Below are 23562 nucleotides of genomic sequence, written 5' to 3'. Positions count from 1 at the left end.
ATCATGTTGACATTTTCCTGAGATTATTGGATGTGACGGGCAAGTGAAGTTACTGCACTGGGTGAATGGGGAGACGGAGCACTGTGACTATTTTGAATACTGGGGCGGAGGAACCTCGCTGACAGTGACTTCAGGTAAGATCAACTTCTCAATTGTATCTTCACGCACTAGAATTTTATTTATTTACGGTTTTGGCGAATTCTGTGATTTAACTGAAATCAGTGAGATATTTAGAGCGAGTACATGAATCTCCCCGAACCGGCGGGTTTCTCTAGAGCCCAGTAACAGTACAAGGGTACATACCCCACCCCACCAGTGAACTGTCCACAGACCGGGGACAGGCTCAGGGGAATGGGGTCGGATCTTGTCACCAGACTGTGCCTTGACAGCGGCCGGTTGTGCTGAGTGAGCTCAGTGTTTGGTTCAAGTCTGGCTTCTGATCCTCAGCACCAACTGAAGCCACGTTCAGGGGCTGAGCGTTTCAGTGCAGTTGAACTCGTTCCCTGTCAGCGACAACAATGGATCTGTTCAGTGTCAAGTTATTGGGATCGGGTTTTACTGTCGGCTGCTTTCATGTTGAAGGTAATGGGATTGAGACATAATCGGATGGGAATGGTTACACATGTATGATCTGGTTGATGGCTCAATATCCCCAGGGTACAGGTGGGTGTCAGTCCCATCATGTAATGTCCGGCGTGAGGTCCGTCCTGGGATACAGCAAAAGTATCGGCGATATCCCAGTATTAATTGATGGGATTAAGGTTTTAGTTTTATTCCCTGATGGGTGAGGAGGTGGGGTACGGTGGGGAAGAAGTTTGGAGTTCCGAAGGCAGTGGGGAAGGAATGCAGGAGGGTAAGGCAGGGAATTGAAATCACAATTCCTTCACACATTCTGGGCAGACTTGCATTGGTGGGTGGGGGAGGGGGAGTGGTGCAGGTGGGGTGGGGAGGGAAGCGTTCAAGTCAATAATGTGTAATAGGGGAGCATTTAACGGAAGGTTTGTTGATGAACGTTTGTGATCTGGAACACACTGCCTGAATGATGGTGGTGGCCAACAGTGAGTGTAGAGAGGGAACAGGAGATCTGCCTTTTGTAGGGATACAGGGAAGAGCAGAGAGACCAATGGGTTTATTGGGTTTGCTCAGCTAAAGGGAAGCACAGACACTATCGGATGAATGGCCTCACTCTCTGCTCTGTCATTCAATGGAATCAGTATTTATCTTGTAAATCTGGGAAATTCTTCCTCAAAGGGATTCCAACAATCACCCGGTACACAGAGCATGAGTTAAATGCAGATTACAGTTCCCATGTCCTGTCCTGGCAGCCACGGATTAGATACAAAGATCCTTCTGCACTGTCCCATCCCTCCCAGGGCGCAGGCAGCAGAGTTTAGACACAGAGTGAAGCTTCCCCCAACCTGTCCCATCACACACTCACCGGACACGAGTTGAACTTTACTGTTCAAATGAACTGCTTATTCTCAGTTCACAGACGGAGCAACTGCTCTAATTTCTTGCCCTCCTCCATCCCCCAATCGGGTTTGTTTAACAAGTGCCTTCCTACATCAACCAGTGTTGCTGGTGATTCAGTGAAAGTGGTTGTGAGATAAAGTGCTGACATTTACAGACACCTTTCATGGTGTCCCCGAGCTCTTCACAGGCAATGAAGTAGTTTCAAAGTACAGCCCTGTTGTAGAGTCGGGAATGTGGAGCCACTCTGCACACAGCAGAATCCACAAACTGCAAGGTGAGAACGATCAGACAGTCTGTTCTGGTGATGTTATTGAAGGAGAAATATTGTCCAGGACACCGTGGACACAGTGATCCAATGGACAGGCACAAGGTTGGATTCGGAGTGATGGGAAACAGGGCAGTACATCAAAGCAGATGAATAGTGCAGAGGGATGGATGAACAGTCCACGGTTACCACCACAACAAAACTGACAAATTTAAACTCAGTTCATCATAATCTGCAACAGATTTGGATCTGTGGTCAGATTTCCATCATCTTAATAATTGTTTGGTATTGTTTTTAAATCTAGTCATTAGTAATGATGACCATTCAGTTTTACTGATGTCCCTCAGGGAAGGAGATCTCTGGTCCTTACCATCCTTACCCTTTGCAGCTATATAGGACCCTGGTCAGACCCCACTTGGTGTACTGTGCTCAGTTCTGGTCGCCTCACTACAGGAAGGATGTGGAAACCATAGAAAGGGTGCAGAGAAGATTTACAAGGATGGTTCCTGGATTGGGAACATGCCTTATGAGAATAGGTTGAGTGAACTTGGCCTTTTCTCCTTGGGGCGATGGAGGATGATAGAGGTGAAAAAGATGATGAGAGGCATTGATCGTGTGGATAGTCAGAGGCTTTTTCCTAGGGCTGAAATGGTTGCAACAAGAGGACACAGGTTTAAGCTGCTGGGGAGTAGGTACAGAAGAGATGCCAGGGGTAAGTTTTTTACTCAGAGAGTGGTGAGTGCGTGGAATGGGCTGCCGGCAATGGTGGTGGAGGCGGATACAATAGGGTCTTTTAAGAGACCTTTGGATAGGTACATGGAGCTCAGAAAAATAGAGGGCCATGTGTAAGTCTAGTTCTTAATTTCTAAGGTAGGGACATGTTCAGCACAACTTTGTGTGCCAAAGGGCCTGTATTGTGCTGTAGGTTTTCTATGTTCCATGTTCTATGTGTTCTATGAGCCTATTTATGACCCATCAATGTGTTTATATCCAAAAGCCCTCTGAATGACAGCTCAGATGTGTAATTCATTCAGACTTTACCGGCAAAGCCCAGATTCCAAAAGATGAATAAACAAAATTGCCCACCGGTTGTTCATACTACCCGATGTTCCATCCACTTACTAGAATACAGACTAAAATCAGACTGTCTTCCCCGATCTACTGATTCAACATCAATCATTTTATACAAATACTCAAGTGTCATTTAATTGAAAATTTCTTCTGAGCTGATCCAGCCAGATCCAGTTCCCCTCTTCACCCAGCACCCCGTGACCCACCCAGATCCAGTTCCCCTCTTCACCCCAGCACCCTGTGACCCACCCAGATCCAGTTCCCCTCTTCACCCAGCACCCTGTGACCCACCCAGATCCAGTTCCCCTCTTCACCCCAGCACCCTGTGACCCACCCAGATCCAGTTCCCCTCTTCACCCAGCACCCTGTGACCCACCCAGATCCAGTTCCCCTCTTCACCCAGCACCCTGTGACCCACCCAGATCCAGTTCCCCTCTTCACCCAGCACCCTGTGACCCACCCAGATCCAGTTCCCCTCTTCACCCAGCACCCCGTGACCCACCCAGATCCAGTTCCCCTCTTCACCAAGCACCCCGTGACCCACCCAGATCCAGTTCCCCTCTTCACCCAGCACCCTGTGACCCACCCAGATCCAGTTCCCCTCTTCACCCCAGCACCCTGTGACCCACCCAGATCCAGTTCCCCTCTTCACCCAGCACCCTGTGACCCACCCAGATCCAGTTCCCCTCTTCACCCAGCACCCTGTGACCCACCCAGATCCAGATCCCCTCTTCACCGCAGCACCGTGACCCACCCAGATCCAGATCCCCTCTTCACCCCAGCACCAGATCCCCTCTTCACCCCAGCACCCCGTGACCCACCCAGATCCAGTTCCCCTCTTCACCCAGCACCCTGTGACCCACCCAGATCCAGATCCCCTCTTCACCCCAGCACCCTGTGACCCACCCAGATCCAGTTCCCCTCTTCACCCCAGCACCCTGTGACCCACCTAGATCCAGTTCCCCTCTTCACCCAGCACCCTGTGACCCACCCAGATCCAGATCCCCTCCACCCCAGCACCCCGTGACCCACCCAGATCCAGTTCCCCTCTTCACCCCAGCACCCTGTGACCCACCTAGATCCAGTTCCCCTCTTCACCCAGCACCCTGTGACCCACCCAGATCCAGATCCCCTCCACCCCAGCACCCCGTGACCCACCCAGATCCAGTTCCCCTCCTCACCCCAGCACCCTGTGCCCCACCCAGATCCAGTTCCCCTCTTCACCCCAGCACCCTGTGACCCACCCAGATCCAGTTCCCCTCTTCACCCCAGCACCCTGTGACCCACCCAGATCCAGTTCCCCTCTTCACCCCAGCACCCTGTGACCCACCCAGATCCAGTTCCCCTCTTCACCCCAGCACCCTGTGACTCACCCAGATCCAGTTCCCCTCTTCACCCCAGCACCCTGTGACTCACCCAGATCCAGTTCCCCTCTTCACCCCAGCACCCTGTGACCCACCCAGATCCAGTTCCCCTCTTCACCCCAGCACCCTGTGACCCACCCAGATCCAGTTCCCCTCTTCACCCCAGCACCCTGTGACTCACCCAGATCCAGTTCCCCTCTTCACCCCAGCACCCTGTGACCCACCCAGATCCAGTTCCCCTCTTCACCCCAGCACCCTGTGACCCACCCAGATCCAGTTCCCCTCTTCACCCCAGCACCCTGTGACCCACCCAGATCCAGTTCCCCTCTTCACCCAGCACCCTGCTGACAGTTTGATGGGTGTTTTTATAAAGACCCAGAGGAACACTGATCCAGACAGAACTGTACTTACCACCTGCTGGTCCCGGGATGTAAAAGATCCTCAGCTGCAAATCTCACCGACTGACATTATTCTGCCTCCTGCACTGCCAACACTGAGCAGCTCAGGGAACATCTGTGGGGTGAGAAACAGAGTTAATGTTTCACATCAGTGACCCTTCACCAGACTCTGTCAGTCTGATTTCTGGCAATTATGCCATTTCCATTTTTATTCTACTGACTTTATTTTGATGAAAAAAAGTGTTTTTCATTGACTTCTGCAACTCTAGAACATCCCAGAGCCTTTCCCAACCCAGCAAGTACTTCTGCAGTGTGTCACTTCATATGTGGGACTAAACTCCAACTTGTCTGCATCTTGTTCCCACAAACTGAACTACAACATGACAATCTAGTCTGTGTGATGTTGAAAGGGAATGGTCACTTTTAGCCTGCAATTCCTAAAGCTCCCCTCCACTGGGAACTCCTCATCTGAATTCTCATTGTGCAGGAGATGAATAGACAGACGCTATTTGTTTGTAGGTCGTCCAAATGGTCCCAGGTCCTTGGTCCTGCAATTGCGTTGTTTTCAGGGGTTAATGTCGATAAAGAGCAGTGAGGTTCCTCAGACCTCAGCTGACCAGCCTGTTCCTGAGCTGCTGTGTACCTGGGAGGCTGAGGACAGTGTGGGTGAAATGGTGCTGGCTGTGGCTGGCAATTCCAAAGGGAATCACCAGTGTTCAGCCACTTACACTGGAGTCAGTCCCAGAGTTCCACAGACCACTGTACCCCGGGATTTACTGAGTGACAGATGCCTCCAGAGCTGTTACCACACTCTACCACATGACAACGGGTCCTGCTGGAATTCCCAGGGTAACACTGGGAAATCCACCACAATAATTCCCTCACAGGCCGGACCTGACAAAGGATCACATTCCCCATTCATCTGACTGGGGATTCTGAGCCTTGGGAAGGGATTTATTCAGGAATGATTTCTGGATGATTATTATATTTTAATGCATTTCAGATTTATTATTTTAAGCAAAATATGCTAAATTAGTTGTTGCCACAGGAATTTACATCAACTTTAATGTTTCCCAGACATTTCAAATCTGTTAAATTACATGACAGCATTGACACATGACAATTGGCTCCCCGCAATTACCAAGCATAGAAACATAGAAAACCTACAGCACAATTCAAGCCCTTCCACCCACAATGCTGTGATGAACATGTACTTACTTTAGAAATTACCTCGGGTTAGCCATAGCCCTCTATTTTTCTAAGTTCCATGTACCTATCCAGGAGTCTCTGAAAAGACCCTATCGTATCTGCCTCCATCACCATTGCCGGAAGCCCATTCCATGCAATCACCACTCTCTGTGTAAAAAAATTACCCCTGGCATCTCCTCTGTACCTACTTCCAAGCACCAAGTGTCAGGGTGTTCTGGACCCAGAGTCCCAGCAGGGTGCTGCCTGAGGCTTTTTAATGCTGATGCCCCGATACACCTCACCGCAAGTCTCCAGTGTCCAGAAACCCAGCGGGATCCCACCTTTCCCAGTGTAGCAGTGTGGGGAGAGTTCCAGCAGGTTAGAACCAGCACCATTCAGCCCGGTCTGTGTGGACATGGTCCAGTTGGCACCGTGCCCTGTGCTTTCTCTCCTGTGACACTTCACCCACAGCACAGGTCAGCTTGTCCCCCTGTTTCACAGAAGTTGTGTCCCCAGTGGGGAGTCTGACATCAGCATTTCACTGGTTGTTTCAGGCTCAGTCTGAAGGAAATGAGAAAGGGACTATTTTTCTGCTTGGCACATCTTTTGGTCAACATGAATCACCTGAGCTGACTGAGTGTACAACTTCCATCAAAATTTTGTTCTTAAAAATCTTGACCGTTGTGTGAACTGATACTCATTGTCCTTTATCTGTTTTATGTCTAGTATTGGAAAACAAGGTTTCATAACTTTATCTCCATCCTCCTAAGCAACCTCTTATGAGTTTGAAGACTTGCATCAATTTTTTTGACCTTGATTGCATCTTGAAATTCCTACTGTTTTTTTTCCCAAAGCTTGATCTTGTCCGGTCTCATCCATCAGCCACATCACATTTACACCACAGTGCCTTTGTCGACTGCAGTCAAACCTGTTTGATGGATTAGTCTAAAACTAGCACACAGGTGTGGGTGAGCGTGAAGGTTATTACATCACAAGGACATCCCAGAGTTCTGCAAGAGATGACTTCAGAGTTTGTAAATGTTCTGGTTATTATTTCCAAAGTCTGTAGGTTCAGGAATTTTTCCAGTGGATTGAAGAGTAGTAAATGTAACATCACTACTACACAGAAATTAGCGAGAAAAATATGTCAGAAACGACCAGTCTGTTAGCCTAACATCAGTGGCTAGATTCTACAATAAAGACTGTAATAAAACACCTTGAAAAGAATGATAGAATAGAGCAGAGTTAGCTTATATTGATGAAGACAAAACCATGGGTGATTGATCTGCAGGAGCCCTTTGTCGATATGACAAGTAGGTGGAGAAGGGGAAATGAGTGGAGGTGCTGTATTTGTGTTTCCAGAATGCTTTCGATAAAGTCTTGTATGGGATATTAGCTGGATTAGGGCCTATGTATTTGGGGGTGTGCACTGAGATGGATTGGGAATTGATCACTGGACTGAAATCAAAGAGCTGGCTTAATGGATTCTTCTCTGGATGGCAAGCTTTGATGAGTGGGGTATCACAGTGAAGGGTATTTAGACCACAGCTAATCAAAGCTGCATCAATGTCGAATGAGCGTATGATACATCATTTTAGCAAGACTGCTGAGGATATCATATGAGCTGGGATAGGCCCAGGGAGGATGCAAAGGAAATATGGACAAAATGAATGAGGAGATGAGAAACTGACATGTGGAATATAATCTGGAAAAATGCCAGGTCATCTGTTCAGGTGCACATCTTCAAAAAGCACCGTAGTTGTTAAATGGTGAGAGACTGGGTTCAAAGTTCAATGTAAATTTTCTATCAAAGCACATATATGTCACCACGTACAACCCTGAGATTCATTTTCTTGTGGGCATTCATAGTAAATACAAGAAACAGGACAGCGTAAATGAAAGACCGCTCCCAACAGGACAGACAAACAATCAATGTGCAAAAGAGCAGGGGGCGAAGCTCACAGCCTTGTGGTGCACCTGTGCTGATGGAGATTGTGGAGGAAATGGTGTTGCCAATCCAAACTGCCAGGGCTCTGCAAATGAGAAATTGAGCGTCATTTTCCTCACTTGGTAGTGGTAATGTTCAAGGGAACTGAGATGTGCTTGTGCAGAAGGCAGTAAAGGTGAGGATGTAGGTGCAGCAACTGATCAGGATCACCAATGGTATGTTATTAAAGAGGGTGCGAACACAAGAGGAAGTAAGTATTATTGTGGTCAGAAAGCAGTTTGTGAGATGGCCACTGGGGTATTGCATAGTTCTGAACTCCTTACCTTTGGGTATGGAGTGATGGGGTGGAAATATATCTCTACCAAAGGAGGTGTACGGCGCTCCTTCCCTCTGCTAGCCTGCAGGTCACCCTTGGGCAAGGTGTAGCACCTGCTTAGCCCCCCACCCCACTCCCTGATCAGGGTCACATGAAGCCATGGGAGCAGGTGGTAAATATCACAGGTCCTGGTTATGTGACCACTGATGCCAGGCAGACAATCTCTGAAGAGTGTTGATAATGGCTGGGCTCACCCATCTTGTAAAGACACTGCCCTGAAGAAGTCAATGGCAAACCTCTTCTGTAGAAAAATCTCCCAGTCATGCTCATTGAAAGACACATGACGCGGCACATCATGAACGAGTGAACAAATCATAGGGTGACTGCAGGAAAGATTCACTAGACTGGTTCCAGGGATGGTGGGTTTACATCCTGACTGTTAATTAGAACCAGTAAACCCTTGATATGTATTGTTGTCAAGACAAACTCACTTCCCAACAGTGCAGAATAAACATTGCTTCACCAAGGCCAAAACATCGGGAACACTGTGAGCTGGACACAGTCTTAAACAAGAAGTATACACATTCTTAGAAAGAAAGGGTGGAGCCTTTACACTGACATCATAACATAGACTGGCAAGGCACTGAGCCACGTGGCAATGGGAGGATGCATTGATCCTCTTCTACCTGTTCCACCATGGAGAGACACTGAGATTGATTTATCACCCAATTGCTTTTCCTGAGTCCATTTACACCCAGTTAGCTAAAAGAAATCAGCTTCCTATTTTAAGTTAAGACTTCCTAGTTAAGACTGAACTTGGCCCCCCCATCCCAAAAATCCTGACTGCGCCAACATAAATTTGTTTTTTGTGAATTCAGAATTTCTCTGGCACTCTGTGTGAGGAATTCTTCATTGAAACAGTTAAGATTATAAGGTTCTTGACAGACTAGATGTGGAGAGGATATTTCCTCTTGTGAGAGAATCAAGAACTGGGGATCATTATTTCTAAATAAGAGATGGTGTGATTAAAACAGAGACAAGTTGAACACTTTTCTCACTGAATGTTGTGAGTCTTTATCAAACAGCAGTGGAAGCAGAGTGTCTGAATAGTTTCATGTCAGTGATAGAAGATACTTGATAAGCAAGAGGTTACTCTGTGTGCCTTCAATGTCACCTTCTGATCAGCCATTCCCTTACTAAATGGCAGAGGGGGTTTGAGGGGCTGACTGACCTCCTGTTGCTCCAAATCCATGTGTCTGTTTGTCTTTCCTGCTCCCGGGACCCCTCAACCCACTCTTGTTGGCAACTTTAGCTGTCAATAGCAGGGAAAAGCAGGTGGGTCAGAACAAGCCCTGTCCACAACTCCACTGAAGATAATTCTGACAACTGGTCAAAACACATCCCATCACTTATTCTCCTGTCAAAGCCACTGGAACACTGAATTTTCAAACTAGATTGGAAAATATTCAAACATTAAGAACATTTTAAAAAATGTTAACTAATTCCGCTAGTTAAATATAGCACTCAAGAATACCTGAAATAATGTAATTGGAGTTAGTGAGTTACTTCATTAAATCAACAATTAGTCATCTCCAGGGAAGTGGATAAAGACCGAGTTGTTTCAAGTGGGGTTTTGATGATAATTGGTGAGGAATTACCACAGCCTCGTGTCGTCTCACTGGACACCCCCCATCAGGTGTGCACTGAGGGAAATACATCAACATCGAGCAGCATTTCAAGCATTGGCTCAGGATCTCCAAATCGCTCTCATTATTGCCGGTGTCATCCAGGCCAGTGTCTTTCCACACACCCATTTTGTTTCTCACCCTCGTCATCATTACCGACAGGTGGGTCAGTAATTCATGTCGAATCTGTGGGGTTGCTTGCATTTATCATGATGTGTGGTATCACGTGCTGCTTTGGTGAGTTGAATTAAATCTCGGAAGCAGAGTTTAATACATTGGTAGCCACAAGTCAGTCTCACATTTAGTGCTGGAGACAGAGCCCAAATATTTACTGCATCCTCATTTAACTCTTCCATTCAACAGCACCTCAAACAGCTTGATTTTTCAAATACCTCAGTAGACAATACTTTGTTTCATGAAAACTCCTTTGACCTACAGCTAATGTTGTTATGGGGAAGAATGATTAGCTCTGGGTTTAACTGAAGAGTCAATCATTACATCACTGGTGTGGTGCTACACTGGAGTGTGAGCTCAGGTCAGCGGAGTGGGTTCTATCCCACGTCCTTACACCTCACAAACACTCTAGTTTAAATCAGTAAGTGCAGTTGGACATGGATTTTGTGTTTTAAAACACAACAACATCTCTTCAGCTTTATCTGACTGCAATGCATTTATTTACTGCAAAATCTGCATGAATTTATTTCCTTTTCAGATGTCAAATCCATGCCATCAGTCTACATCACCTCGTCCACCAGCACAGAAACTCAACAAGACGTCAGCCTCCTCTGCTTGGTGAAGGACTTTGAATCTACTAGCATCACTTCAACATGGTCCACTGACACTGGAGAGATCACAGCTGGGATCAAGCAGAGCCCTGTAGTCCTGGGGCAAAATATGAAGTACATGATGAGCAGCTTGCTCCGAGTTCCTGCAGCAGATTGGAACAGCAACAAAGTCTACACCTGCAAGGCAGGGTACAAGCCAGACAAAATAAAACAAGCTAAAGTGCAGAGACATCAAGTCAGAAGTTAGTATAAGATAGTATTTGTATTCAAAACTTCACTGACTTCAGGAGTTGGGCAGAAACCTTTGCTGACTAGTGCGGGGGTCATGAATTCTTGTGTATATTTGCTCTCCCAGTGGTGTTGCTAATGAAATGGAAAGTCATGAGTCTTGGTATGAGATTGGAAGAGAGCAAAGTTGTTGCATTTTCAGCCTGAAATGAACCACTCTGAGTGATTAGTTCTGCAGTTTTAATGTCAAGGAAACTGAATATTGGGTGGATTGAATCACAGCAGAGCGAGACTGTTGAGTCTTCATCCAGGTCCTGCCTCACTTCATGTTTCATAGAATCACCCACGGCAGATGAATGCCCTTTGGCCCATCTTGTCTCTGCCAGAATTATGTGGGAGATGAAGTCAGCCCCATTGCCCCTAATATTTCCAATTGGCCTTGGAAATATTTCCCATTGAAATACATATCCAATTCCCTCACAAAAATTTTCAAATAATCTATTTACATCACCCACACCCAGAGTTGAACACTGGGTGAATTTGTGAAAACTTCCTGGTATCTGCCTGGCCTCTTGAACCAAAGTCTGTTCCCAAGCCTCCTGCCAGTGAAAGTAGTTCCACCTCATCTTCTCCTACAAACAGCAACAGGTGTTGGATTCCTGCTGCCTGCGCCCACTCCACCAAACAACTCATTGTACCTCAACCTCATTTACCCACCCTTCTCCTTCATCACTGCATAGAGGCACACTCTGTTTGGGAGACCTCAGTTATACTGACAGCCCTCCCAGTCATAGCATCTCACTGTGGATTCACCATGTCAATGGTCAGAGGTAAATCAGCAGCATTGTGGAGAGGGTTACTGTTGGGGAATTTTGCCCCTGATGTTGGGGTGATAGAGTTGATCTTAATTAAAGTTATAATAATGTTTTACAGCTCAGCCTCCAGAGATCAGTTCCCTTGTTCCAACCTTGAAGGATGTCCACAGTCAACAACAAGCTATCCTGGGCTGTTTGATATCCGGATTTTATCCCAACCAGATACAGGTTTCCTGGACAAAAGCTGGATCCATTCAAATGGGTACCACTCTCCCCTCGACAATGAGAAACTGCTCAAGCTTTGAAACCATCAATTACCTGACGGTGCCGATGGACCAGTGGACCAGTGGAGACAAGTACACTTGTGAAGTGACCCACACACCTTCCAATTTCCAGAAAAGCATCAACGTGACATATCAAAGTGGTGAGTGGTATCTGTGGGGAAACCCATTTACCATCTACAACTCAGCCTTGTACTGAGCTCAGGCTGAGTTCATGTCCAAAACATCAACATTAGTGGGAGAGAAAAGATGTTCGGTGGTTGGTTTTCTGACACTGAACTTGCCCCTACTTTTAACCCAACATCAGGGTGGAAACCATCCCCCTTTTACTCTCACAGTTTTAGTTTCCACTATGTCACGGGTTAAGAGAATGGGGCATCGAGGAAAATAGACGTCCCAATCATTATTTTCCCAAGTCTCCAAACTCTGCTTTTGCTTCTAGTGGCTACTCGATAGATTGTGAACTTACTGGAATGTCGAACCCTGGGTTTTTTTAAAAAATGACCCCAAACTCCTGAAATTTGGTTTATTTCCTCATGTTGTATAGTGCGGGAAAAGGTGAAGCAGCCTACTGTGCTTTGTGTGACCTCATCCCTATAGTTTCCTAAAACATAGGAGAGGTATTGGGAAAATATGGAACTTCCGCAGTCTAATGCTCAATTATGTGAATCTTCCAGTTCCAGGTGAAGATTGTTCGAAGTGTGTGCCGACGTTCATCCAACAGACTAGTACGAATGTGTTATTCCCTGATGGGACTCAACATCAGTATCATTGCCATGGGGGAAAGTGTGAAATAAAGTGATTGGCGTGTATTAAATACGTGATTGAATTTTATTACAACCTTTCTAGTGGAGTTACATCAAACACATGTTATCCATTGGGATCAAAGTGTAATAGTAGGTGGTGATAACAACCAATTCAGATTCTTGCCCCCTAGCTCGTCCATTTCTTTTATTGACATTGCTGGTTCACTGTGACTCAGACTCCAGTCCCACTGCTTGACCAGTTCTGTTCAGGAATCTGACTCCAGATGGCAAGAACTGAAGCTTTTTTTTTGGTGGGGCAGGAAGGGAAGGAGGAGGAGGATGCAAGTTAAATATCTCACTGGTGCAGTAAAATGTTGGATGAACCCTTTAATATTAATCCTGGGGCAAAATGGAGAGAAAGAACACAGGATCAGTTTAGTGTCCTGTTCAGTCTCAGAAGTTGTGGATGAAAATCCTGCATAGTTCCCTTGTCCCATCTCCCAGAAACGGATATCAGTCAAAAAGAAGAATTCAGTAATCACAAAGAATGCCCCAGTGCTAATATAAAAAATACAAGAAGAATAATATTAGCATTTTGGGATCTTGAGGAGAATGTTTTGAATATCAGGGCTGCCAATTAACTATTAAACAAGAAGGGATTACTACCTCTGGCCACCAAGATTCAACAGATTTTGAAACAACTATCAAAATGTGTCTGGAACAGCAGCACATCAAGGCCATTTCTCTGATACAGGATACGGGCGAACATCTTAATAAATATGTCTTTGACGTCATCATGACATGGATTAAACCTAAATTCACAGATTATCTGCAGTGTCTATCCACCGCTCTTTACAAGTTCCTCACCATGCAACATTAGGGTCCATGTTGAGACCGAGAACAACCCACTGGTGTTTTAGGAAGGAAGGTGTTCACCATTTTTTTTGTCACAAAGAGAAGGGCTAATGAATGGAAAACATCTGACATTATCAAACTACAGAGTCTCTGTTAGTAACACACCCACAATACGGGAGGAACTCAACAGGTCAGGCAGCATCTATGGAGAGGAATAAACAGTCAACATTTCAGGTCAAGACCGTTCAAGATGACTCGGCTCAAAATGTCGACTGTTTATTCCTCTCCATAGGTGCTGCCTGACCTGCTGAGTTTTTCCAGGCTATTGTGGGTGTTACTCTGGATTTCCAGCGTCTGCAGAATCTCTTGTATTTATGGGGTCACTGTCGGACCTGGAAGGAGGCTGAGAAATAGATATTAGCATACATCACCAAACAAGATGACTCCATCCCACGGTCAGTGTGTGTGAAACGTGAGCTCCAACAGCGGCCACGGGTACTGAGCACCCAGCACAAGGAGATTCACTCTTTCTGCAAAGACACACGAGAGTGAAGTCAATCAAGAACAATGTAACCGGGCCTCTCAATGCCACAGAGAGCATGTAGTCATCTGTGTAACTGATTCCACGATGCTGCTTTGGGAGAACATGCAACAAATTTCATTCCATTCCATTCCCCTTCCAGTGATTCGGTTTTGAAATGGGTGAAAGGATGTAGTCTGGAAATAATCCCCGATCAGTAGCAAGTGGGAGATTTCTGTGACTTCATGGGTTACGTTACTGTTCCAAACACTTCCTTTCTTCACAGGGATTCATCATCACTTCCTTTTAGAATGTTCCTTTGACATATTCAAACCTCAACAACTTCACCGGAGCACAATCACAAAAAAATGACACGAACCCAGTCAGAAGTATTGAGGGCTGTGGCAAGGGCTGCATTTCATGTCCCTCGCTGATTGCTCAAGAACTGAGGGACTTGTGGGGCCATTTCCGATGGTGATGAAGGTTCAGCTGCACTGCTGCAGGTCTGGAGTCACATGTCAGCCAGAGCAGATACGGACGACAGATTTCCTTCCCTGAACAACAACGGTGAACTGGATAGGTTTTATGACAGTGCAAATCCTTCCACAGTCCACATCAGTAATGCATGTTTTTAGTTCAGAATGCATTTATTTACTAAATTTAAATTCCCACTGCCAGATTGAAATTTGAGCTTGAGTCTCCACATCCTCAGTCCAGCAACTGATGGAGACTCTCCAACCACAGCTGCTCATTTCAAACAGGAGTGACTGGAATCAACCATGGAGGGTTACTGAGTGAGATTCCGTGTTTGCAAGCAAGACAGCTAAAAACACAGCCACCAACAGAAGGAGTGAGCTGTACGAGTGACTGGAGCTGGGCAAATGCAACATTTCCTGACATTGCGAAGATTGCCGTGATGGGTAGAGACACAGTCACAGTAAGACTGGGATATCAGGATGTGAAGTTATTAAACTGAGTGAATCCCAGGCTCAGCCCAGATGGAGAAAGGGATTCTCATTGAGTCACAGTGCTCATTGTTACTGATCAATGGCACTGAGTCTCCAAGCAAAGAATATACTGAGCTGTGTCTCTGCTGAGAAATCTGCATGCATCTTTCCGTCACTGTGTTACACAGTAACTAAACAATGCTCAGCCTCACCGGTCACAGTCATTGCAACAAGATTTAAATCAAATGGCATGTTGTTTTTATCTTATTTTCTCTGTTAAAACCTGCAGCAGTGTATACCACACCAATCAACCTGGTGTGTTTCTTCTACTCTGCAGTAAATATAACCCTAACGTACTGATGATCTGTCTGTCTTAACACAACCAAGAGAAAAGTTTCCATTAAGATTCTAAAATCTTGTATTTCTAATCCACAGAATTGTTTGTCTTTATTCAAAACCCTGACATTGAAGAGATATGGATCGACAAGACTGCTACCGTGAAGTGCACGGTTATCTGTACAGATCCCGAAGATATCCACATCTCTTGGCACGTGGGCGGGAAGGAGAAAACTAAAGGACCTGTCACTCATCAAGCGGAGAGGGACGGGTCCCGATACAGAGTCCTCAGCGAACTCCAGATCAGTGTGGAGGAGTGGTTCAGTGGGGTGGAGTACGAGTGCTCTGCTCAGGAATCTCCTTCATCTTCCCGAGTGTCAGCACGGACCAATAGTACCAAAGGTGGGCAAGAGACCAGCGATTAAATGGCCAGCATTAGTTACCTGAGTCAAAATGTTTGACACTTCCTTTGTTTTCTTGTCTATTCCAGTCGAGATAAAACGTCCCAAGGTCAGACTGCTGCCTCCACCTCAGGAAGAGACCAAGAAAAGGAAAACGGCCACACTGGAGTGTGTGGTCTCTGGGTTCTACCCGGACCAAATAAATGTCATCTGGGAAATAAACAACACCGCTACCACCGTCAGCACCGTGATCACCTCCAACACCAGCACTACACCGACAGCTCTGGAGCAGGGGGGAACTTTCAGTGCCAGACACTTCCTGACCATGAGTTTAGAGGAGTGGAAGACAGAATCAGTCTTCAGCTGTACCGTGATTCATCGTCCCTCCGACACCCGTATCAAGAAGCAAGTGAAGAACGTCCCAGGTAGGGTCCTGGGACTCACCCCATTATTGAAATTGTTTACATTGTGCTATGAATTCAAGGTCAACACTAAATCACGGTGCAGCCCTGGTTTAGTTATGTGAGTGAACTGATAAAGTTCAAAGTACAAAGTACGTTTATTATCACAGTCTGTGCACCAAATACAACCTTGAGATTCTCTTCTTGCAGGCAGTCACAAAACAAAGAAACACAATAGAATTCAGGGTCAAACATCCAATGTGTGAAAAAGAAAGAACAATTGTGCAAACAATAAAAAAATTCAAACAAACAGTCCACAGAACCTGAACCGCAGAGTCCGCTGAAGTAAATCCACAGCCACGTCACCAGTTCAGCACTGCAACCGGTCCAGGAGACCGATGGCTGCAGGCCACGGCCACGGAGCCAGGCTCAGTGCTGAGGTGAGTCAAGTCTCATAAAGTAGTGAGCCAAATACTGGATCGTCCATTGACTCAACCTCAACGTCTTAATTTTTGGAATCTTGCCCAGCCAATCATCAGTTTGTTCTCTGCTCGCAGCCAACATAATCCAGAAGTTTCACCATATAAATAACTGTCTCTCAGAAAATGCTTTATAACTTGAGGAGAATCCAGACCATTTCACTGGACAGGCACTCGGAAATCCCTAATACTTGTATTCAAAATGCTCCCTCCGTTTACCTTTGAACATAATCCCAGCCCCTGATTAGTGTCTCAGTTGTGACTGAATTTCCAGCAGAGCAGCTCTCCCTCTGCTCCTGTGTGGGAATAGTCAGCCTGGACAATGTGTAGAAGCCTCTGGAGGGCAGCTTGAACACACAACATTCTGACAAAGCTGCAGCCAATTTAAGTTGCACTTAATAGACAAATAAGGTACCTTTCAGCATTTGTGACAAAAAGTAGATATTTCTGCTACTTTTGTTTTGAAATATGAAGTGTATTTTCTGAAATATTTTCACGTGAAACTTTGCTCTGTTTCCTGTTCCACAGTCACACTCTGAAATACTGGGCATTTTCTGTATTCGTTTTAATAAGTGGCTGGTAACAGTTTAAGTGACCATGAAACCTCAAAAACAATGTAAGGGCCAATCCTGTTCATTTTCGTTCCCTCAGGGTGTTTACCCTGTCTGCTCAATAGGGGACATTCCTTTCTTCACCAAAGGTGATGGGTCTCAACTTGTCTTGACGGGACTGGCAAATCATTGACCAGAGATAAACAAGAAATTCTGGTCTTGTCAGTGAGAAACTTGTTCATTAGGGAATGGTGAGATAATAATTGTGACGTTTCTCCCAGATGTCTGTCCAGATACCCACCCCTCAGTCACTTTAAGCAAACCTTCCTTCGAAGAGATCTGGACAAAGAGGACAGCGACCATTCTGTGTGAGGTGGTTCACAGTGATTTACAGGGATTCAGTGTAACCTGGCAGGTGGACGGAAGGAAGAGAGAAGATGGGGTCAGGACTCTGGGTCCAGAAAGCAACGAAGGTGAAGACAAGATCACCAGCAGACTGACAGTCCCTGCTGCAGAGTGGAACAGTGGGGCTGAGTACTCGTGTGTGATAGAGGACGAGAGTTTGCCAACACCAGTGAAGAAATCCATCAGGAAGAACACAGGTACGTGTGGACAGAATTCAGTGTGAGTCTGATCTCAGCAATTGGACAGATTTATCGCTATCCAGCACTGTGATAGACTATAGAAAATGAGAACAGGAGCAGGTCACTGGGGCTCTCGATCTGCTCAACCATTCAATCTGGTTTTGGCTGATCATAGAAATATAGAAAGCCTACAGCACAATACAGGCACTTCGGCCCACAAAGCTATGCCAAACATGCCCTTACTATAGAAATTACTGGGGCTTCCCCATAGCCCTCTATTTTTCTAAGCTCCATGTACTTATCCAGGAGTGTCTTAAAAGACCCTATCGTTTCCACCTCTACCACTGCCACTGGCAGCCCATTCCATGCACTCACCACTTTCTGTGTAAAAATCTTACCCCTGACATCTCCTCTGTACCTACTTCCAATTGTACCCTCTCGTGTTCACCATTTCAGCCCTGGGAAAAAAAATCTCTGACTACCCACATGATCAATGCCTCTCGTCATCTTATATACCTCCATCAGAATACCTCTCATCCACTGCCGCTCCAAGGAGGAAAGGCCCAGTTCACTCAACTAATCTCATAAGGCATGCTCCGCAATCTAGGCAACATCCTTGTAAATGCTCTGCACCCTTTCTGTAGTTTTCACATCCTTCCTGCAGTGAGGCAACCAGGTCTGAGTAGAAGTGGGGTCTCACTAGGGTCCTATATAGCTGCCACATTATCTCTTGGCTTCTAAATTCTATCACATGATTGATGAAGGCCAATCCACTATATGCCTTCTTAACCACAGAGTCAACCTGTGTAGCAGCTTTGAATGTCCTATGGACTCGGACCTCAGGATTCCTCTGATCCCTCTGATCCTCCACACAGCCAAGAGTCTTACCATTAATAATATATTCTATCATCATATTTGACCTACCAAAAGGAACCACCTCACACTTATCGAGGTTGAACTCCATCTGCCACTTCTCAGCCCTCCACACTATCCACAACAGCCCCAACCTTTGTGCCACCAGCAAATTTACTAACCCATCCCTCCACTTCCTCATCCAGGTCATTTATAAAACCACAAAGAGTAAGGGTTCCAGGACAGATCCCTGAGGAACACCACTGGTCACTGAGCTCCATGTAGAATATGACCCATCTACAACCACTCTTTGCCTTTTCTGGGCAAGCCAATTCTGGATCCACAAAGCCATGTCCCCTTAGATCCCATGAGTCTTTCACAATAAGCCTTGCATTGGGTACCTTATCAAATATCTTGCTGAAATCCATATACACTACATCTAATCCTCTACCCCCATCAATATGTTTTGTCACATCCTCAAAAAATTCAGTCAGGCTCGTAAAGCATGATCTGTCTTTGACAATGCCATGTTGACTATTTCTAATCATGTTATGCCTTTCCAAATGTTCACAAATCCTGCCTCTCAGGATCTTTTCCATCAGCTTACCAACCACAGAGGAAAGACTCACTGGTGTATAATTTCCTGGGCTATCTCTACTCACTTTCTTGAATAAGGGAATGACATCCGCAACCCTCCACTCCTCCGGAACCTCCCCTGTCCCCATTGATGATGCAAAGATCATCACCAGAGGCTCATCAGTCCCCTCCCTCAACTGTAGCCTGGTACAATCTCATCTGGTCCCGGTGACTTATCCAACTTGATGCTTTTCAAAAGCTCCAGCACATCCTCTTCCTTAATATCTTTAATAGCTTTTCAGTCCACTGCAAACCATCCCCACAATTGCCAAAATCTTTTCCATAGTCAATACTGAGCAAAGTATTCATTAAGTACCTCTGCTATCTCCTTTGGTTCCATACACACTTTTCACCTGTCACACATGATTGGTCCTATTCTCTCACGTCTTATCCTCTTGTTCTTCACATACTTGACAAATGCCTTGGGGTTTTCCTTAATCCTGTCCGCCAAGGCCTTCATATGGCCCCTTCTGGCTCTCCTAATTTTATTCTTAAACTCCTTCCTGCAAGACTTATAATCTTCAAGATCTCTATCATTACCTAGTTTTTTTCAAACCTTTCGTAAACTTTTCTTCTTGACGAGACTTACAACAGCCTTTATACACCATGGTTCCTGTACCCTACCATCCATTCCCTGTCTCATTGGAACGTACCTATGCAGAACTGCACACAAATATCCCCTGAACATTTGCCACATTTCTACTGTGCACTTCCCTGAGAATGTCCTTTCCCTATTTATGTTTCCAAGTTCTGCCTGATAGCCTCATATTTCACCTTACTCCAGTTAAATGCTTTCCCAAATTGTCTATTCCTATCCCTCTCCAATGCTGTGGGAAAGGAGATAGAATTGTGATCACTATCTCCAAAGTGCTCTCCCACTGATATATCTGACATTTGACCAGGTTAATTTCCTAATACCAGATCGTACTGCCTTGCGAATTGTAGGCTTATCTATATACTGTGTCAACAATCCTTCCTGAACACACCTAACAAACTCCACACCATCTAAACCCCTTGCTCTAGGAAGATGCCACTCAATATTTGGGAAATTAAAATCTCCCACCATGACAACCCTGTTATTATTACACTTCTTCAGAATCTGTCTCCCTATCTGTTCCTCAACATCCCTGTTACTATTGGGTGGTCTATAAAAAAACACCCAGTAGAGTTATTGACCAATTCCTGTTCCTTACTTCCACCCACAGAGATTCCGTAGACAATTTCTCCATAACTTCCTCCTTTTCTGCAGCCGTGACGCTATCTCTGATCAGCAGTGCCATACCCCCACCTCTTTTGCCTCCCTCCCTGGCCTTTCTGAAACATCTATAGCCTGGCACTCAAAGTAACCATTCCTGCCCCCGAGCCATCCAAATCTCTGTAATGCATAGCTTCAAGTACTGATCCACGCTCTAAGCTCATCCTCTTTGTTCATATGCTTCTTGCATTAAAATAGACATATCTCAAACCATTGGTCTGAGTGTTTCCCTTCTCTATCACCTGCTTATCCTCCGTCTTGCACTGTCTGCAAACTTTCTGTATTTGTGAGCCAACTGCCTCTTCCTCCATCTCTTCAGGTCAGTTTCCACCCTCCAACAATTCTCGTTTAAACTCTCCCCAGTAGCTGTAGCAAACATCCCTGCCAGGATATTCGTTCCCCTTGGATTCAAGTGCAACCTGTCCTTTTTGTACAGGTCACACTTGTCCCAAAAGAAGTCCCAATCATCCAGAAATCTGAAACCCTGCCCCTCCTCCAATCCCTCAGCAATGCAGTTATCCTCCACCTCGTTCTTTTGATCATCCAAATTCAATCTCTGCTCCTGTTTTCTCCAGATATCCTTTGACCCATTCACCCAAAAAGTACATACAACCCTTTCTTGAATATATTAGATGATAAGTCTTCAAGTGCTTTCTGTGGGAGAGAGTTCCACAGGTTCTCACTCCCTCTACACGTACACAGCTGAGACTGCCACCCCTGCTCCAGGGGAGATGGAACAAACAGCACAGGATGATGCAAGTCCAGGGGCTGAGTTCCACTTTCTGTCGAGTTGCTGTGTTCAGCGACTCCCATTGATTGAACTGAATGGACTAACCTCGCTGGAAGCTGTAAAATGCAGCAGGTTCAAGATTTCCACTCCACAAATCCCAATGATGAGCAGAAAGGGAAAAGCCTTTAGTTTCAGATAAAGTGAAGTCTCTCAGATTTAGAAATTGTTCATGTAGGTACAAGACCAGAATGTGTTGGGTAAGGAGGGAATTATTGGAAGATTCATTCTGACTGAGATTCTCTCTGTTCCAGGTGGTGTTGTGACTCGTCCTCACGTCTACCTCCTCCCCCCATCATCGGATGAGGTAGACACCGATCAGACTGTGACCTTGATGTGCCTGGTCACCAAGTTCTCTCCCGCAGACATCTATGTGGCCTGGATGGCCAATGACACCCTTCTGAAGACAGGGTTTGTGAACCAGCCGGTGACCAAGGACCCCAGAAGAGGCTGGAACACAATGACCAGTCAGCTGAAGGTTTCTCCTGAGGAGTGGAAGAGCGGCACCACTTTCTCCTGTGTGGTGGGTCATGAGTCGCTCACAACCAACCTGTTCCGAAGCATCAATAAATCTCACAGCAAACCCACCCTGGTCAATGTCTCACTTGTTCTGACTGATAGTTTCAAATCTTGTGTGTAACAATGTGTGATTCAATCCATGAAACCCTAGTTTTGTTAGTTTTATGATTATTAATTATCACAGAGGGTTATTTAGCATTAAAACATGATTAAAATTTGGACCTTTTCAAATCATTAATGAAATTAAACTAAACTACAAACATGATTCATCACAAATCTCCGTGTTTGTGTGTACATTCTGAGACCTTCTTCTCCCAAGTTTGAACGGATTTCAATCCTGTGTGGGACTGCACAATGTATTAAATCTTTGTATCTGTCAATGTACTGATCCAAGTTCAATAAATATGACATGAATATGTCTTGATTGTGATTTTTAGTGACGGGAAATAAGGAACTTTCAACATGTGGCATGGCGCGTGACGCACACTCAGGGAGAAATAGTAATCTTTGTATCTCTGGTGTCTAAACCCTTCCTGCATCGGGTGTCGCACTGATCAGCTGTCAACTAATGGTCAGAGAAATTGGAACCTACGGCCATCTGACAAACAGTTGAGGGATGAAACCACTGACCAAATGTCAAATTGGTGTCAAAGATGTCAGATCACTGTTTGAGGGCTCCTTGTCCCCACTAACATTGCTGCTCCTCATCTGGTGCCTGTGTGACGCTGACTAAATGAACCGTATCATTGGTGGGAACTGTTCTGTAGCAATGGCGCAGTTAAACATCTGTCTGTCAGTGCAGACAGTTTGCATCTGTACTGGAGGGGAACTAATATCCTAGTGCGAAGGTTTGCTTGTGCTGCATGGTGGGGGTGGGAGTGGGGTGGGGGGTGGGTTAAACTAGAGTTGTCGGGGATGGGAACCAAAGTGTAAAAACAGATCGTGGAGAGGTTGAGGAGAGAGATGTTAAGACATTAAAGTCAGGAATCAAAAAGTTGAGCGTGGTGTGAGTAATGTTCTGAGTTGCGTATATTTCAAAGCAAGTATAATTGTAGGAAAGGCAGATGAGCTCAGGGCAGAGTTCAACACATGGAATTATGATATTTAGCCATTAGTGAGACCCGGTTGCAGGACAGGCAGGACTGGCAGCTCAATATTCTGGGGTTTTGTTGTTTTAGACGTAACAGAGTGGGAGGGATTGAAGTGGGAGGTGTGGCATTACACATCAATAAAAGTGTCACGGCTGTGTTCAGTCAGGAGAGACTGGAGAACTCCTCTTGTGAGGCTTTGCAGGTGGAAATGAGGAATAAGAAAGGTATGGCCATGATAATGAGGCTACATTATAGACCATCAGGATGTGGAGGTACAATTTGTCAGGAGATCACAGACTATTGCAAAAAACATAAGGTTGTGATAATCAGAGATTTCAACTTTCCACATATTGACTCCCATACTACAAAAGGGATGCAGTTTGTCAAATGTATTCAAGAAAGTTTCCTTAATCGGTACATAGAAATCCCAACAGAGTTTGTGCAATACTTGATTTCTTGTTCAGCAATGAGACAGGGCAGGTGACAGAAGATTGTGTACAGGAACACTTTGCATCTACTGATCATCATGCCATTAGTTTCAAAAAGTGAACGATAGGACACTGAGGAGTGCAGTAGAACAAAGGGATCTGGGAATACAGGTCCATAATTAATTGAAAATGAAGGCACAGGTAGATAGGATCATAAAGAAATCATATGGCACATTGGCTTTCATAAATCAAAGTACTCAGTACAGGAGATGGGATGTTATGTAAAGTTGTATAAGACATTCATGAGGCCTAATTTCAATTTTAATTGAATTGAATTGACTTTATTACTTACATCCT

General features: G+C 45.4%; 1 long non-coding RNA gene and 1 gene segment (V, D, J or C); one reads left to right on the top strand and one right to left on the bottom strand.

Moving 5' to 3' along the window:
* LOC140716598 (uncharacterized) overlaps positions 1 to 23562 on the bottom strand; it is a 100175-nt gene that overhangs the window by 14218 nt on the left and 62395 nt on the right. The window contains exon 2 of the long non-coding RNA XR_012096323.1: positions 4585 to 4686. This is a non-coding gene — a long non-coding RNA (uncharacterized lncRNA). The remainder of the gene's footprint in view (positions 1 to 4584; positions 4687 to 23562) is intronic.
* On the top strand, positions 24 to 22104 carry LOC140716590 (Ig heavy chain C region-like). The segment is given in 7 exon segments: positions 24 to 134; positions 10421 to 10735; positions 11655 to 11960; positions 15321 to 15623; positions 15712 to 16047; positions 17335 to 17655; positions 21422 to 22104. Coding segments are annotated over 6 exon segments (1956 nt in total).

Source organism: Hemitrygon akajei, chromosome 25 (genome assembly GCF_048418815.1).
Source record: "Hemitrygon akajei chromosome 25, sHemAka1.3, whole genome shotgun sequence".
NCBI classification, from domain to species: Eukaryota; Metazoa; Chordata; class Chondrichthyes; order Myliobatiformes; family Dasyatidae; genus Hemitrygon; species Hemitrygon akajei.
This window is presented reverse-complemented; position numbering and strand designations above follow the sequence as displayed.